The sequence below is a fragment of the Pseudorasbora parva genome, chromosome 3 (genome assembly GCF_024679245.1).
Source record: "Pseudorasbora parva isolate DD20220531a chromosome 3, ASM2467924v1, whole genome shotgun sequence".
NCBI classification, from domain to species: domain Eukaryota; kingdom Metazoa; phylum Chordata; class Actinopteri; order Cypriniformes; family Gobionidae; genus Pseudorasbora; species Pseudorasbora parva.
In genome coordinates, this window is record NC_090174.1 from 7,493,277 (window position 1) to 7,508,349 (window position 15,073).

Genomic DNA, 15,073 nt, shown 5'->3' on the forward strand with positions numbered 1-15,073 from the left:
TGAATCTTTTTATAAATAAGATTAAAATTCTTCAAGTTTTATGTTAAATTTAGGTATTTTAACAAATGTAGGACGCTTTTCACAAATCTAATTATATTATAACATCAATGTTTTGAGAAGAAACATGAAACAATTTTGAATTATGTCAAGGAATTTATAACAAATATATTTGCAAAATATTGCAAAAACTATTTTCATTGCAAGTTTTTTTCTTCTTTAATATGTCATATAGTGGTCTACTGTAGGTTTGTGGGGGTCATTAATTATTCATGATTTTGGTATTTTAATTGTGGTATTTTAAAAGTAATTATTAGACATTACCCAGAGTATTTTTTCAGTCTTACTGAATTTGATTTATGTGGATTTAGATTTTAGTCTGGATTGCAGTAATTATTATGATAATGAGAATAATATTTGTTATATAATACATACATTACCAATCAGTGCAATCAGTGAAGCATATAGCTAATGGATCACTTTGGTTTTGACGCTATCAACACTGGTTCGAATCCGCTTTTTGCAGGGCTTGCTCTCTTTTCTCATAAAGTGCCAAAGAAAATATTTAATAATAATAAAAGCGTTTATTGGGTAGGGATAGGTGTAGGGCAGGCTTTTAGTGTTCCTTTACGGCGACATCCATTTAATCATTTTAATAAATATAATAATTTACACTCTATGTTATTATTGCATCTTGTTAATGTGCAACAATACTGAGGTGCGAATAGTATGTATCTGTCAAAATAAAGTATAAATTATATGTAATTGCTATTTACATATATTGCAAAGAACTGCTACTTTTATGTGGTTTAAATAGAATATAAGTAAATATCATCTATCGCTAAGAAAATGTTATTTTCACTGAGTGTACATAGAATCTAGTTGCTATTAACACTTTGTGTAAATAGCATCTATCGCTATTTGCACATTTAGATGATCAAGTCAGAATGTAACCCATATCCCATATTTTCAGAGAGAGGAAAGAGTAGAAGAATTGGCATAAAGAAAGAAGGAAGAATGTTCAGTCTGGCCACAGATCTCTTGGCTTGCATCTCTACCTTCCCTTCTCTGGATGAGTCACAGGAAAAAAAAACCCTGAGCTTTAGACCAGTCCCTCAGATTGTTTGAAAATGGTTCTAAACTGGTAGATGAACAACAGCAGAAAACATGTACACTCAAACTGGAATATTAAAGGTGCACTATGTAGTATTTTTGCAGTAAAATATCCAAGAACCACCAGGCCAGTGTTATATTTTTTGTTCAGTTGAGTAACTAAAATATTTAAAATGTTTCCAACTATTTGTAAATTGTGAGAAAATTGCTATTTTAACCAATGACCCGGTACGTTTCAGCATAGCGTTTGAGTGAGTCGCCTGTCAATCGCGTCATATCTGTGTTACCCTCGGTTTTATTCTGCAGAATCGCTTTTCAGTTAGCAGTGTGAACATGTCACAGCAGCGCCGAGCGAACGCACAGAGTAACGTCATGACATATTTTTTAACACACTTAAATGTATCTAATATGATAAACAGAGCTGCTTTACCTTATAATCATAACCGGAAACGCGGAAATACTGCAAGTGCCTGGCGACTGTGTCCCGTCATAATAAAAGTCTCGGTGCTCGCGAGCCAGCGGCCGTGTTCAGCTCCACAACACTCGGTCCTGCTCTGCTTCACACTACAGTGACGTTAATAACCGCATCCATAAATATTAATTCTGCCTGAGTCCTATTTTCCACCGACTGTGAGGTGAAGACCACATGTCCCAAGAAACTGCGCTCACACTTGGCGTCATCAAACTATTCGCCTTTGTTTAGAATAGGCGCCCTCCAGTGGACGGAAAGTTGCATAGTGCAACTTTAAGGACTGGTTAGAGTCAGAATATGGATCACCCTCTTGCCCCTCAATGTAATCTTTTCATTCATTCCCTAAACAGGCCTTGAATTTCATGATCAAAGCATCTTTTTGAAAAAAAAAAAAAAAAAAAAAATCATTATCATTTAATTATTTGAACATGATTATAAAGAGAAGAGACCATGTAGTGGTTTAGTGAAGTGAGACTACAGCTATATGGTAAATAGATCAATGACAACAGCTGTTATCCAAAATCTAAACTAAAGCCTCTACGACTGACTAGAGTCCCGAGGTCGAGCCCCTAACAGGACCAGAGCCGCTGTGCTAATTTTGGCCTTTGTGGTGTACTTCCTGCGGTGCCATGCAGGATGAACCCAGGTCCCAGAGAACATTTCCTGCATGACATGAGATGAGGAAATACCAAAAAAAAGTGTAAAAAACAAACAAAACTAAAACTTGTCTTCATTTTGAACAGTACAGTGAAAAAATAAATACAGTTCAATGTGGTTCAATGTCCACAAAGTTCTATATAAGGAGAAATGTAAGTTGCTCTATTTTGATGGTCCACTTTAGATATTCTACTGTCTATAAGTAACTTTGCAACTACATGTCAACCAACTCTCATCAGAGTATTAGACTGAGTTTAGGGTTCAGGTTAGTTGAATAAGTTGACATGTAGTTGCAAAGTTACTTTTAGTCAGAATATTGTCTGTTGAGGAGCATCAAGATTTTAAGCAGACAGTCTTCTAATGCTCTACTGACTGCTAGTTGACATGTAGTTTACTCATAGTTAGTAAAAGTGAACTATTGGAATAAAGTATTACCAAATGATTGTATACTGGCCCTTCTCCAAAAATGAGCATATTGTGATAAAGTTTATTATTTTCCATAATGTAATGATAAAAACTAAACGTTCATATATTGTAGATTCATTGCACACCAACTGAAATATTTCAGGTCTTTTATTGTTTTAATACTGATGATTTTGGCATACAGCTCATGAAAACCCAAAATTCCTATCTCAAAAAATTTGCATATTTCATCCGACCAATGAAAGAAAAGTGTTTTTAATACAAAAAAAGTCAACCTTCAAATAATTATGTTCAGTTATGCACTCAATACTTGGTCGGGAATCCTTTTGCAGAAATGACTGCTTCAATGCGGCGTGGCATGGAGGCGATCAGCCTGTGGCCCTGCTGAGGGGTTATGAGGCCCAGGATGCTTCGATAGCGGCCTTAAGCTCATCCAGAGTGTTGGGTCTTGCGTCTCTCAACTTTCTCTTCACAATGTCCCACAGATTCTCTATGGGGTTCAGGTCAGGAGAGTTGGCAGGCCAATTGAGCACAGTAATACCATGGTCAGTAAACCATTTACCAGTGGTGTTGGCACTGTGAGCAGGTGCCAGGTCGTGCTGAAAAACCAAATCTTCATCTCCATAAAGCTTTTCAGCAGATGGAAGCATGAAGTGCTCCAAAAGACGATGTCTGCTTGGATACTCATCTTGTTGACATACTTTTTGTGTGAGTTTGTCCATTCAAGTGCAAGACTTGAAAGAGAACTCAATATTTGCGCGCAGTGAGACGTGTGCGCGCTCTTGGATGAGTGCAGAGACAGATCTTTACACAGCGCGCGCGCTCTCATTCGCGTCTTCTGGCGAATATACTCGGGTGATGATGACGGCAAAAGGACTGGTCACACGGCAGCACTCGCATGCATTGAACACATTTTACACCTTTTCCCAGGTATTTTTTTTATTTTTTTATATTATCGCTGTAGTGTATCACTATCTCTGCGGAGCCAGCACGTGTATCCATCGACAGAAACATACATAAAAGCATTATTTTCAAGTTACAACCCATATTAAAGATGCGTCATCATCAGATGTGAGATGAATCGCGGTGCATGTGCGTACTGGCACCTTTTACACGGCAACCCCGCGGCACCCCGGTTGGGAAACGCTGTTCTAGAGTGTCATGACTGAACTAGATATATAGCATAAATGTTCTATCACTTTTGCTGCACCGCCACCATTTTTTCCTCTTTGAACAATTGCTTTCCTTTGGATGACAGATGATACATAAACCCTTGACCTACAGCTCTAAACTGACCACTACTGACTGACAGGATTGGATATTCTTCAGAGAAAGGTTGCACTGCACTACTTCCCCTCCACAAAGGAAGGACAACTGCGAGCAAAATATAATACAAAACTGAAAGGATCTTTGGATGTCATCAGTTTTAAAAACAGGCAGTTTCAAAACAATGTCTTGAGCATTGCAGTACATTTTGGGAGTTCATTTTTAGACCATCTCTGCAAAACGGACTTCAGGATAAGAGATGGACTAAAAATGAACTCCCAAAACTCACTGCCAGATTCTGGAAGATGAATTCTTCAAACAGTCTTACAAGAGGATGTGTTGCTGGTCCTTCAAGAGTCACTCTAATCCTATCCGTCTATAAAGCCTATATATAAAAAAAGAAAAGAAAATGTCTTCATTTATTTTACAAAACTTCAGCTTGTAATTCTTATGAAGTGGGGTCATTTTGTAGGATTCTTTACCTAACTTAAGTCTCTGACACTTCTGGAGACTCCAGGTAGGTTGCAGTTCTGGAAAAAGGTGGCGCTGGAGACTAAAGGGTTCCTGATGGTTTCACACTTAATTCTTATGCCGTTCATTTGTGTCTTTTCTTCACCGTCTTTTTGTCTGACCCTTCTGACCCAACGAGCTTTTCACTGTCCACTGAGCATGCCTGAACTGCAATGTCTAGTATTGCATTAGTATTGCATCCTTCTCATGGGTATTTAATAATTGTTGACTTCTCAGTCTGAGTTAAATCTCTCTCTCTCTTTTTTATTTTTTAGCTCATTTATCTGTAAAAGAAAACGTGCCTAATAATTATGCACACGAGAATATGGGGCATTTTTCATTCCCAGCCTTCATGATTTAGATCACTTATAAATTATTAAATACAAAATGAATAGTAGTTATTAAGATTATTGTGGAGTGGAATTGGTCAAATGTGCCTGAAAAAAAAAAAAAAGATCAGAAAATCAATGTGCCTAATAATTCTGCACGCAGTGTTTGTTATCCAAAAATAAATACATGAAAGATGTCAAATATGTCAAAATAATAATACAAAATTACTATTTAGGGCTGCCTCAATTCAGAATGAATAGATACAAAAAAAGATAATCCAAAGAAGCATGGAGGCTTTCAACCTAAGATCTAAAATCAAACATTTTTACTGAATGATTCGAACAAATACATGTGATAAACTGTTTCAGTATAATCACTGAAGACAGTCTATAGACTAAATCTTTATAGACATGGATCTCAGCAATCCTATTGTTGTTTTTGTCCCATTAAACATTTACAATAAATTTATTTCACGACACATTTCTACTTTTTTTTTTTAAAGAAAAGCTGGTGATTAAATTGTTACGGAATGTCTATTCTTTTCTATTCTATTCTATTCTATTCTATTCTATTCTATTCTATTCTATTCTATTCTATTCTATTCTATTCTATTCTATTCCACTTCATTTGACTACATTTCAACTCTTCATGTTTCATTTTTGTTCACTGCTTTTCTTCATTCTATTCTGCGCTCCCCATATTTTGCCAGATTCCTTGCAGTCAACTGTGAAGAAAAAAAAAAAAAGCATTTCTGTTGTTCCAGTGTTTCCGACTTCATCATGTTCTCTTCAAGTCTTTTTTCCACACCCCTCCCTCTCTTCCCACCCATGCCTTCCTCTTTATTTTCTCAACAGCTTGTAACATTGCCTTTGACTGCCTTGTCATTTGGCACTGATTAAATTCTGGGACGAAACAACAATCTCAATTCCAAGTACCCTTCCAGACAGCGAATGCAGACTTGTGCTGATCATTTAATGTTTGTCTCCTGTTTGCCAAATGTATTATTATTTTCATTATTACTTCTTATCTCTCTGTTTTGCTGCTGTTTCTAATGCTCATATAGCATTTATGATTCAATCACTGACAATATTCTCAGGTTTCAAAAATTCTCACTCATTTAAATCTTTTTATTTGGTCATTTGCTTAACCGCTTTGTATAGTGTTCACAGTGCAAAGACACCAGATTTAACAGAAGAATCTTATATGGGTTGCAAGAAAACCCATATTATTACTATTATCAACCAGTGTGCTTTACTCAGCGTTTGGAAGAGTAGATATGCTCACTGCACCGACCTACATTAAACATTTTAGTCATTACATAAACAATAAATGAATGTGTAACAGTAAGTTAATAGTTCTGAACCTTTTTTCATTCCATCATTACCTTAACTCACATGACTCTACAGATGATAAACAGTTTGGAGAATGGATGGATGGATGGGATAGGAAAGAAAGAAAGAAAGAAAGAAAGAAAGAAAGAAAGAAAGAAAGAAAGAAAGAAAGAAAGAAAGAAAGAAAGAAAGAAAGAAAGAAAGAAAGAAAGAAAGAAAGAAAGAAAGAAAGAAGAACAGAACAAAATAATGGAGTGTTTGGAAGTCTCACGGATCATGAGTGTGGTTTAAAAGTAGCCTACTTTTTTTGTTATCAAGCATAAACTGTTATGTACACGTATACTGTTTTGTTCACGTGCAGGTTGTTTATTAATCGCTAGATGGCACTGTGTCTTTTTCACCGAGTTTCCACAGCGAAAGCAGCTCCCAGGAAAATGGATTTCCATGGCTTTTCAAATGCGCCCCCTCCTATAGGAGAAAAAAACATTTAGAAAAGTCAATGTGTTAACCCAAGTATTTGTTGAATAGCCTATGCGTAAATGGCATTACATCGAGACAATATTTACGTTACGTTAGAATGGACATCAGGTGATTTAACAGTTGTCACTTAATCCTCACTGTATTTTCTTTGCAAGATTAATTTAAGAGTTAAATGTGCAGGTCCTTTGGGTAGAATAACAAATGCTTGTAGTAGGCTAAATTATTAGGTCTATGGTTAGGCTTCTCATCTCAATTATTATTAGGCCTATTATTATTATTATTATTATTATTATTATTATTATTATTATTATTATTATTTGTTAGAAGGGTATGACACGATACGATACGTTTTAAATTGTTACAGTCATTTAACGTTCATTTATTACATTGTGAGTTACACTAAATATATTTTGGGTAGACTACATGCTTCGTAAATGACTCTTTCTCATCTCGGCAGATCGCCCTAGTTCATTTTTATCATGCGTTTGGGGCATACAGAAAGGGAAAATAAACAATAATGATACCTAGGCCTACATGCTCACTTCAGTTAAGGAAAGAAACGACACTGTTCCTCAATGTTTTGCTGATTTGGGCATATCAGTATATTTCGTAGCATATCTCTACGAGTCGTGTAAACGTTCAAATCTTTACTTTATTGGTGATCGTGAAGTTAGTGTACAGATAGATAGATAGATAGATAGATAGATAGATAGATAGATAGATAGATAGATAGATAGATAGATAGATAGATAGATAGATAGATAGATAGATAGATAGATAGATAGATAGATAGATAGATAGATAGATGTGTCTCTTCCTTTAAACTAATCTCATTAATTTTGAATGTAAACAGAATTATGTTAATTGGTCAATTAATCTGAATGGAAATGGTAATTCGCAGTTTGAAGTGCAGGAACAATGCAAACTCCGGGTGGTAATTACGCCGCGCATTTGCGCTTTTGTTGGGCATTTGCATGGGGATGGACTGAGGCTCCCTACAAATGGATTTTTTTTTTTTTTCATTCCACAATATCCAGGTTTTCACAACGCTATATTTTCGAAAAATCAAGAGTCAAAGCATCACAAAAATCCAATAGAGCGGTTCATTTAGGCTATCAGAAGCCGAAAAGCAAGATATAAAACGCGAAAAAAAGAAAGAAAAGAAGTTTTAAAAAGCGAGATTTATTTTTTATTTTATTTTTTTGCAGTACCATGTTTGCAACTGTATGTTTAACTAATCCTAGTCTATATGCAATAAATTGTATAATGACATATCAAGCTATTAAAACGGTAAACAGTGCAAAAAAATGTGCAGACTAAAGTAGGCCTAATTGTTTTGCTTATTTTGCTTTACTAACAGCATAAAACCCATTTATTTATTTATTTATTTATTTATTACCTACAATCCCAACAAACATGGATGTTCTCTGGAGATTCTGGAATACTCTTTTCACCATAATAAATACATAAATAAATCTAGACATTTTACTTAATGTCTAGATGTAACGTCTTTGCTTATATGCCTACGTTTTTACAAATGTCCACAAATGCATAGCCTTAATACTTATTATACAAATATACGTTTAGTTCTTTTGGGAAATACAACAAAGTTGTCTCTGTATAATAATACCTTTTACTTCTAAAACATAGCCTACATTAAATGAAATGCATTCTAGCCATTTTCATTATTTCCCGTTAAAAGTTGGATCCAATAAACAAATGTTTTACTCTGAAGCACCTGAAAACCCTTACTCGTAACGCAAATACAAATTCTGGACTACCTTAAGAGATCGTCCCTCCCTCGGTACGTATGCCATTGGCTGATGTTTGCAGCGAGGACCTTGCTGAAATGCAAAACTTGTTGCTGGTCCTTGCGGTCGTTGCGCGCAGTGCTGAGCGTCTCAGACATCACTATGTGATCTATCGGTGAATCGTTTCCAGCTGGAGTGGAGCATATCTCAGAATTGGTGCTATTAGAAGAGGACTCCCTGAAAGTGCAAGTGCTGACTGTAATTGAAATTGCAGTCAAGCTGTTCGATTGCGCGGAAAATGAGCAGGACCGATGGGACTGTGTTGCCCAGCAGCTCTGTGGTGGCGGGTTTTGGATAGCGCATGTGCTGCCTATCGCTTGGAGCACCAAAAGACGGGCGCACAAAGACGGGAGTTCGGGGTTCACCCCCTCATTCACGGGGACTTTCTTCTGCCCTTTACTTTGGTGTCATCGCTTGTTTAGCTGAGCCCAAGGGAACTATTTTTTTTATTATTTTTTATTTTTTACAACTTATGCAATTTTAAAGAGTCATTTCTAAAATAAAGTGGATACCAAATAATACGCTGGATTCATATGGACATGGATATTTTTGTGGTACTCTGGATAGTGTTGTGATATGCGTTCAAAAAGGATTTTTAAATAGAATGTTTACCTCACTCTGGACACATTGGAATAATAGTCTGTGGAGGATGATTTGACAGACCCTGTTTTATATTTTTTTTCTATAAGTGTTGTAGCTGTCGTCAGATCGTCAAGTGAGGCTGTTTTTGTGGTAAGATAGTTGTTTTTATAGCAGCCGTGTTTTGCTGTGATGTAGAGCGAATTTCGTCAAAAAAATCACCTTTTTTTGTTCAGTGCAAAAATTCCAGTAGTCATTTTTTATGTAATATAATTACGAAAACATTGTCTAAAAAAGCATGCAAAAGATTATTAACTAGACCGTGAACTTTAACGTTTTTGAAAAACATTTTGTATTACAATTTCAAATTAGTTTACAGACGTTCTCAGTAATTCATTATTAATTACTGTGGTTTGCAAAAACTGTTTTTTTTTTTATTTTTTTTATTGATGGCAATATCACATCTGAAATTTTACAACTTCTCGTTGATATTACTTGAGTTTGCCAAAGTAAGAAAATAAAGGAGACACTGCAGTGGAGCCAGGCAAGCTGGTTGTCATGCGGGACTGATTGTGGGAAGTATGTTTGGGCTGGAACAGTTTGGTCCACAGATTAATAACAGAAATTTTGGCCACACTGAGAAAAACTTTAACCAGCCAAGAGTGAGCATGAACTCACATTACAAGAGCCCAGGTTTTCATGCTGGAGGCCCACAAGGGACAGAGGCCGGTATGGGCCCACTTAACGAGCCTCCTGTGATTGAGATGAACATTAACATGAATGGAGGTGAACAGTATGGTGGATTTCAGCGGGGACATTCTGAATTGCATGTGGGGAATCTCCAACAGCAACAACAGGCCTCGATGCATGGATTTTTTAACCCTCAACGACCTCATAATCATCCACATGGACATCAAACACATTCACAACAACACCATCAGCACTTTGGTGGAAATTTTGGACCTGAACCCGGGTCCTCTTGCTTACACGGCGGAAGGATAATGGGCTACAACAGCGGTATGGGGCTCCAGCAAGGATTCACGGAGGGTTTTGACCCACTCTCTGAGGGGCAGTCAGCAGATGGCTTCTCTCAGCAGCAGTCCCAGCAGCAGCAAAGGACAGGCTCCATGCCTGATTTTCAGCACCATGGACCCCCGAGCGGAAATCACCCTGTCCCTGCCCCATGTCTCCCCTTGGACCAATCACCTAATCGTGCCGCCTCCTTCCATGGCCTGTCTTCCTCATCCTCTTCATCAGAAAGTCACAATCTAGAGCCCAGACGAATGCCCCCACCAGGTGGTGTTGATGGACTGGACTACAACTATTCTAATGAGCCCTCATCTGGACCTTTTGAAGTGTCTGTGTACTCCCCCTCTGAATCTGATTCTCAGCTTTCTCATTTCGGACCTGGGCGTCAGGTACCAGGGCCCAATTTTCCTGGAAACCCGGGATTGTCTCGTGCTCCAGGAATGCAGGGCATCTCTAAAGAACACCCCCATGCCCCCCCTCAACAGCAACAGCCCTCAGCCCAGCACAATGTGTTCTTTGAACGTTTTGGGGGTGGACGCAAAATACCAGTGGGGATAGAGCCTGGATCCAGGCATCCTCTCTTGCAGCAGCAGCCAGGCTTGATTGGCAGACAGAACACTTGCCCACCATCTCTCCCACAACCCCCACAATCAGAGACAAGTTCCACAAATGCCGGCATGCAGGAGGGAGGCGTCATGATGCCTGGCCAGCATAATCAGTTTGAATACCCTATTCACAGACCAGAAAACAGACGGATGCATAGTTATGGCGACCCCATGTTCAACATGCAACAGCAGCCTCCCCCTCCTCAGCAGCCTTCCAATCAGAGGCTGCAACACTTTGATTCCCCTTATTTAAATATGGCTAAGAGGCCCAGGTTTGATTTTCCAAATGCCACTCATGGTGGGGAGAGTTGCGGCAGTTGGAACAGTGGAATGCATAACCCGCCTGGTATGGAGAATAATCTCTCTCCAGCAGCCTACCCTGGGCTGCCTGGAGAGTTCACCCCCCCTGTGACGGATGGCTTTTCAACAGGCCCATCACTGCAGCTCACAGGGCCTGAGCAGCAGTCAATGCAGCAGCAACAAAATGCAGCATCGATGATCAAGCAAATGGCCTCTCGGAGTCAGCAGCAGAGGATGAGACAGCCGAATCTGCAGCAGCTGGGTCACCACAGTGATGTTCCTCAAGGGCCCCTGGGGCATGGGGGCCCGGTGGGAGGCATGCCTCAGTCGAGTTTTGAGAGAGAAAATGGTGGGAGGATGGTGAACTTTGATGGACGGAACCCACACATAACTTTGGAGAGTGGGTGGTTTGCTGGGCCACATCCACCTGGAGAAATGCTGGGCCATCGGATGGGTCCAGGTGGAGAGGTGGGGGCTCACGAAATGCAGCAAAATGGTCCTGGCATGATGTTCAGAGCTGGTGTGAATGGAATGGGCATGCAGGAGCCTATGAGGATACCGGGGGAGGGCCACGTGCAGCCCTTACTTTCACCCAACGTCCATTCACAATTTAACAGTGGCATGGGAAACCTCTCACAGATGCAGTCGCCCAGTACAGGGGTTGGATTGCCCAATGCACCATCAGAAAGGCGCCCCAATGACTTTCCGGGACCACCCATGGGTGGTCCGGCCTCTTTTCCCTACGGAGGCTCTAATCGACAGGGAGCCTCTCTCTGTAACTCTCAAGCGGTGAGCACCTCACCAGGGAGTTTTACATCCCAATCAGACTTTCCCACTAGCCAACGTTCCTCAGTCAGCAAACTAGGGGGACTCTCCTTAGGGAATTTCAGCAAAACGAGTGGCAAGGACAATGTTTTTGGACAGAGCTGCCTGGCAGCCCTCTCTACTGCCTGTCAGAACATGATTGCCAGCCTGGGGGCCCCTAACCTCAATGTGACATTCAACAAGAAGACTCAGGGAGAAGGAAAACGAAAGCTGAGTCAGACAGAACAGGACCTGAATAACAGTGCAGTTAATGGCACTGGGAATGCTGGGACTGAATATTTCCCAAGCATTGCTGCCCCCCAAAATGGGCAAATGCCTCCTGCTGGAAATAGCAACACTAAACCACCAGGTCAAAATCATACGGTGCAGGGGGAAGCCAGCACCCTCTCCCCAAATTACAATATGGACACTACCCCTTGCAGTGAGGGGAAGGCGGCAACAGGGAGTGGGAGAGGGAGAGGGAGGAGAAAAAGAGACAGTGGCCATGTGAGCCCTGGGATATTTTTCCCCTCTGAAAACAGTAACCCTGTTGTAAGTCCCGGCCAGCAGGTGGCCTCAGCAGCTGGTGTCGGGGAGAGATGTACAGGCACACCTCAAGAAAAGCCCCACACCTCTCCCTCATGGGGGAAAGGGGGTGACCTACTGCTGGGAGATCAGGCTGACCTTATGTCATCTCTTGACAGTGGCATCCAAAGTGTATCAAAGTCTGAAGTCTGTTCACCTCGCATGGATTTTACGGATGACGTGGGCACACATTATAGCAATGAGGATGAGGTATCATCAAGCTCAGATGCTCCGTCCACTGTGAAGGCTGGCCGCAGCCCTTTGTTAGGCTCGCCCAAGTTGCACAGAGACAACGGACTAATAGGTGGGCCGAAAGGGCAAGGCGTGGGCCTCTCCAACCACACTACCTCAACATCGGATGGCTTCGGTGGAGTGGGCCATCCGGGCACGCCAGGCATGGAACAAGCCCGTACACCCTCTAGCACCTCTGGCCAAGATGAAATTCACCCCCTAGAAATATTGCAGGCTCAGATCCAGCTTCAACGGCAGCAGTTCAGCATTTCAGAAGACCAGCCTTTAGCTGTAAAAAATAAGAAAACAAGCAGTGAGTGCAGTGGTCAAAATGGAGATGGAGAGCTTTCTAGCTGTAGCCCGGATGCTGGGAAGGGCTCCGTGGACACCATTGATCTGGACACACTCATGGCTGAGCAGCATGCCAACTGGTATGTGCCCGGTGACAAGTCTCTGCTGGAGGATTCAGAGGAGGAGAAGTCTGTTTGGGAAAAAAGTAAAGTCCAGGGAACCATCAAAGAAGGTAAACATTTATAATGTTACTACAGTACATATTTTTAATTCATGCAAGTAAAAACACTCCATAAAATGTGTGAGGTGCCAATATTTATGTTCCATTTTTTAATGTACAGATAAAAATAAAAAGTAAAAACAGCACACACAGATACACTCTTACATGCATACATGCAAAAAAGGCTCTCCTATACAGTATGTATGAGCAAGAACAATAATGTCACTCTTTCTTCACTTTTTCTCTCCATTATATTTTCAGTAAAAGGAAAAATACATACTAATATTTGCAATGTAGTTATTTATTTGTTTTCAGATATGATTTAAGGACAAATTGTTACTAAATTAAAATTTACTACATTGAACTAAATTTAACAGAACACACACAGTTGAAAAAAATGTATCATATAAAATGACTTTGAGGAAAAAAATATATATTAAAGATGCATAAAAAGTATAAATAATTAAACAAAGACATTTTGATGATCATTTTGACAAAATGATTTCTATGTATTAAATTCTTTTCATTTAATAGAGTTCCCACCTACCTATATTTTTTTGTGGGTGGGGTGTTCAAAGCGTTTGCATTTGCACAATATAAGCATTTATATATGGATTTTCTCAGTTACATTTGGTTACATTAAATAACAGAAATATTCCCTATGGATCTTTATCCCGTTCTTCACTCACGACAATACTCTACTAAACATCTTGATATGTTTTAGTCACATGGTTTTAATCTCTCCAGTATTATAATTATAATTATTATTATTAAATTAAACAAAACCTGCTCAAAAGTCTTTAACTGAGTTTTTAGTATGGCTTATTTTAGGCCACCGTTCTGACACTATTTGATGGGTAAAATATTTTGAGGATTTTCCAAGGCTTTTATTCTGTAATGCTTTATAAAAAATACACAACGTGCAAATATTTTGTACTAAAAGTTACATAAATGTTTGCAAAAATTCCCATTGACATTACAAATTAAGTTGAATGTATTTATTCAAGTTCCATGTGTGTGTGAAATATAAAACCATTAGAACAACCAAGGCAGGCTTAAGCTGTATAATAATACTAATAATATTAGTAGCACTATGATGATTACTGTTGTTGTTATTATTAGTTATAATAATTGAATATCCCATTTTCTCATGCCTTCAGTGTTTGCTGGTTAATGGCGAATTCTATTTTCTGATTATTTCTTGAAAGATTTATGTCTCTCTTCTTATAATAATTTCTTATACATTTACATTAATCTGCGTAATTATGTAAACCACGAGCTCATATATTTGATATGTGCATCCTTCATTTGGCACTTGTCCTTTATTTTAATCAGTATATGAAACGGTAATTGTCTTTACTGAAAAGGCAGCGGGACGGACACGCATAATTGAATCGCCACAGCCGGAGTGCGCTTTCACACGTGTTAATAGTTCGCCCCCGGTGTGCATTATGTGCCCCTTTGTTTGGGCTAACTGCAGGTGGGAGGGTGCAGGGGGGAGCTCTCAAGAAGGCAACCTTAAGTCAAGGTCCATTGTTTAACATGCAGCGTTGTCAAGTGCACCATCCCCATCTCTTCCAAACGCATCCACCACCACACGGCCAAATGGATTTGTCGCGCATCTGTCTTTGCACTCGGTGTAAACCAAATGCAAAACATTGTGTTTTCTTCTCAGCATTTCCCTCCTTTCTTTCCCCCCACCAACTATGCATTGCTGTCCTCATTTTGCAGTCTCCTTCTCTCGCCCCCCCACCTCCTTGCATTCAACCCCCGAGCTGTAAACGCACGTTGCGCTGCTGCGATCGATAGCTAGTTAGCACAAATCACCAGCCTTGACAGATTTTCATTTGAGTGGCGTAGACAGCAGAGATGAGAGAAGGGTTACAAAGTGTTTGCGGCTTGTGAAATTGCATCGGATGCATTGCACGCCAGCACACAAGGGGACTGTTAAATTCTATAAGAGGTTCATTCACACCATCATTTTTATTGGCCTTTATAACACTTTACTTTTAAAGCATATGAATGCTTCTAGTAATTTT

General features: G+C 39.6%; 1 protein-coding gene across 1 annotated transcript in view; it reads left to right on the plus strand.

Moving 5' to 3' along the window:
* The first annotated feature begins 8,417 nt into the window (after positions 1-8,417).
* mn1b (meningioma 1b) overlaps positions 8,418-15,073 on the plus strand; it is a 17,501-nt gene continuing 10,845 nt past the window's right edge. Inside the window, exon 1 of the mRNA XM_067437721.1 lies at positions 8,418-13,046. Within this exon, the coding sequence (XP_067293822.1) occupies positions 9,551-13,046 (3,496 nt within the window). The 5' untranslated portion in view covers positions 8,418-9,550. The remainder of the gene's footprint in view (positions 13,047-15,073) is intronic.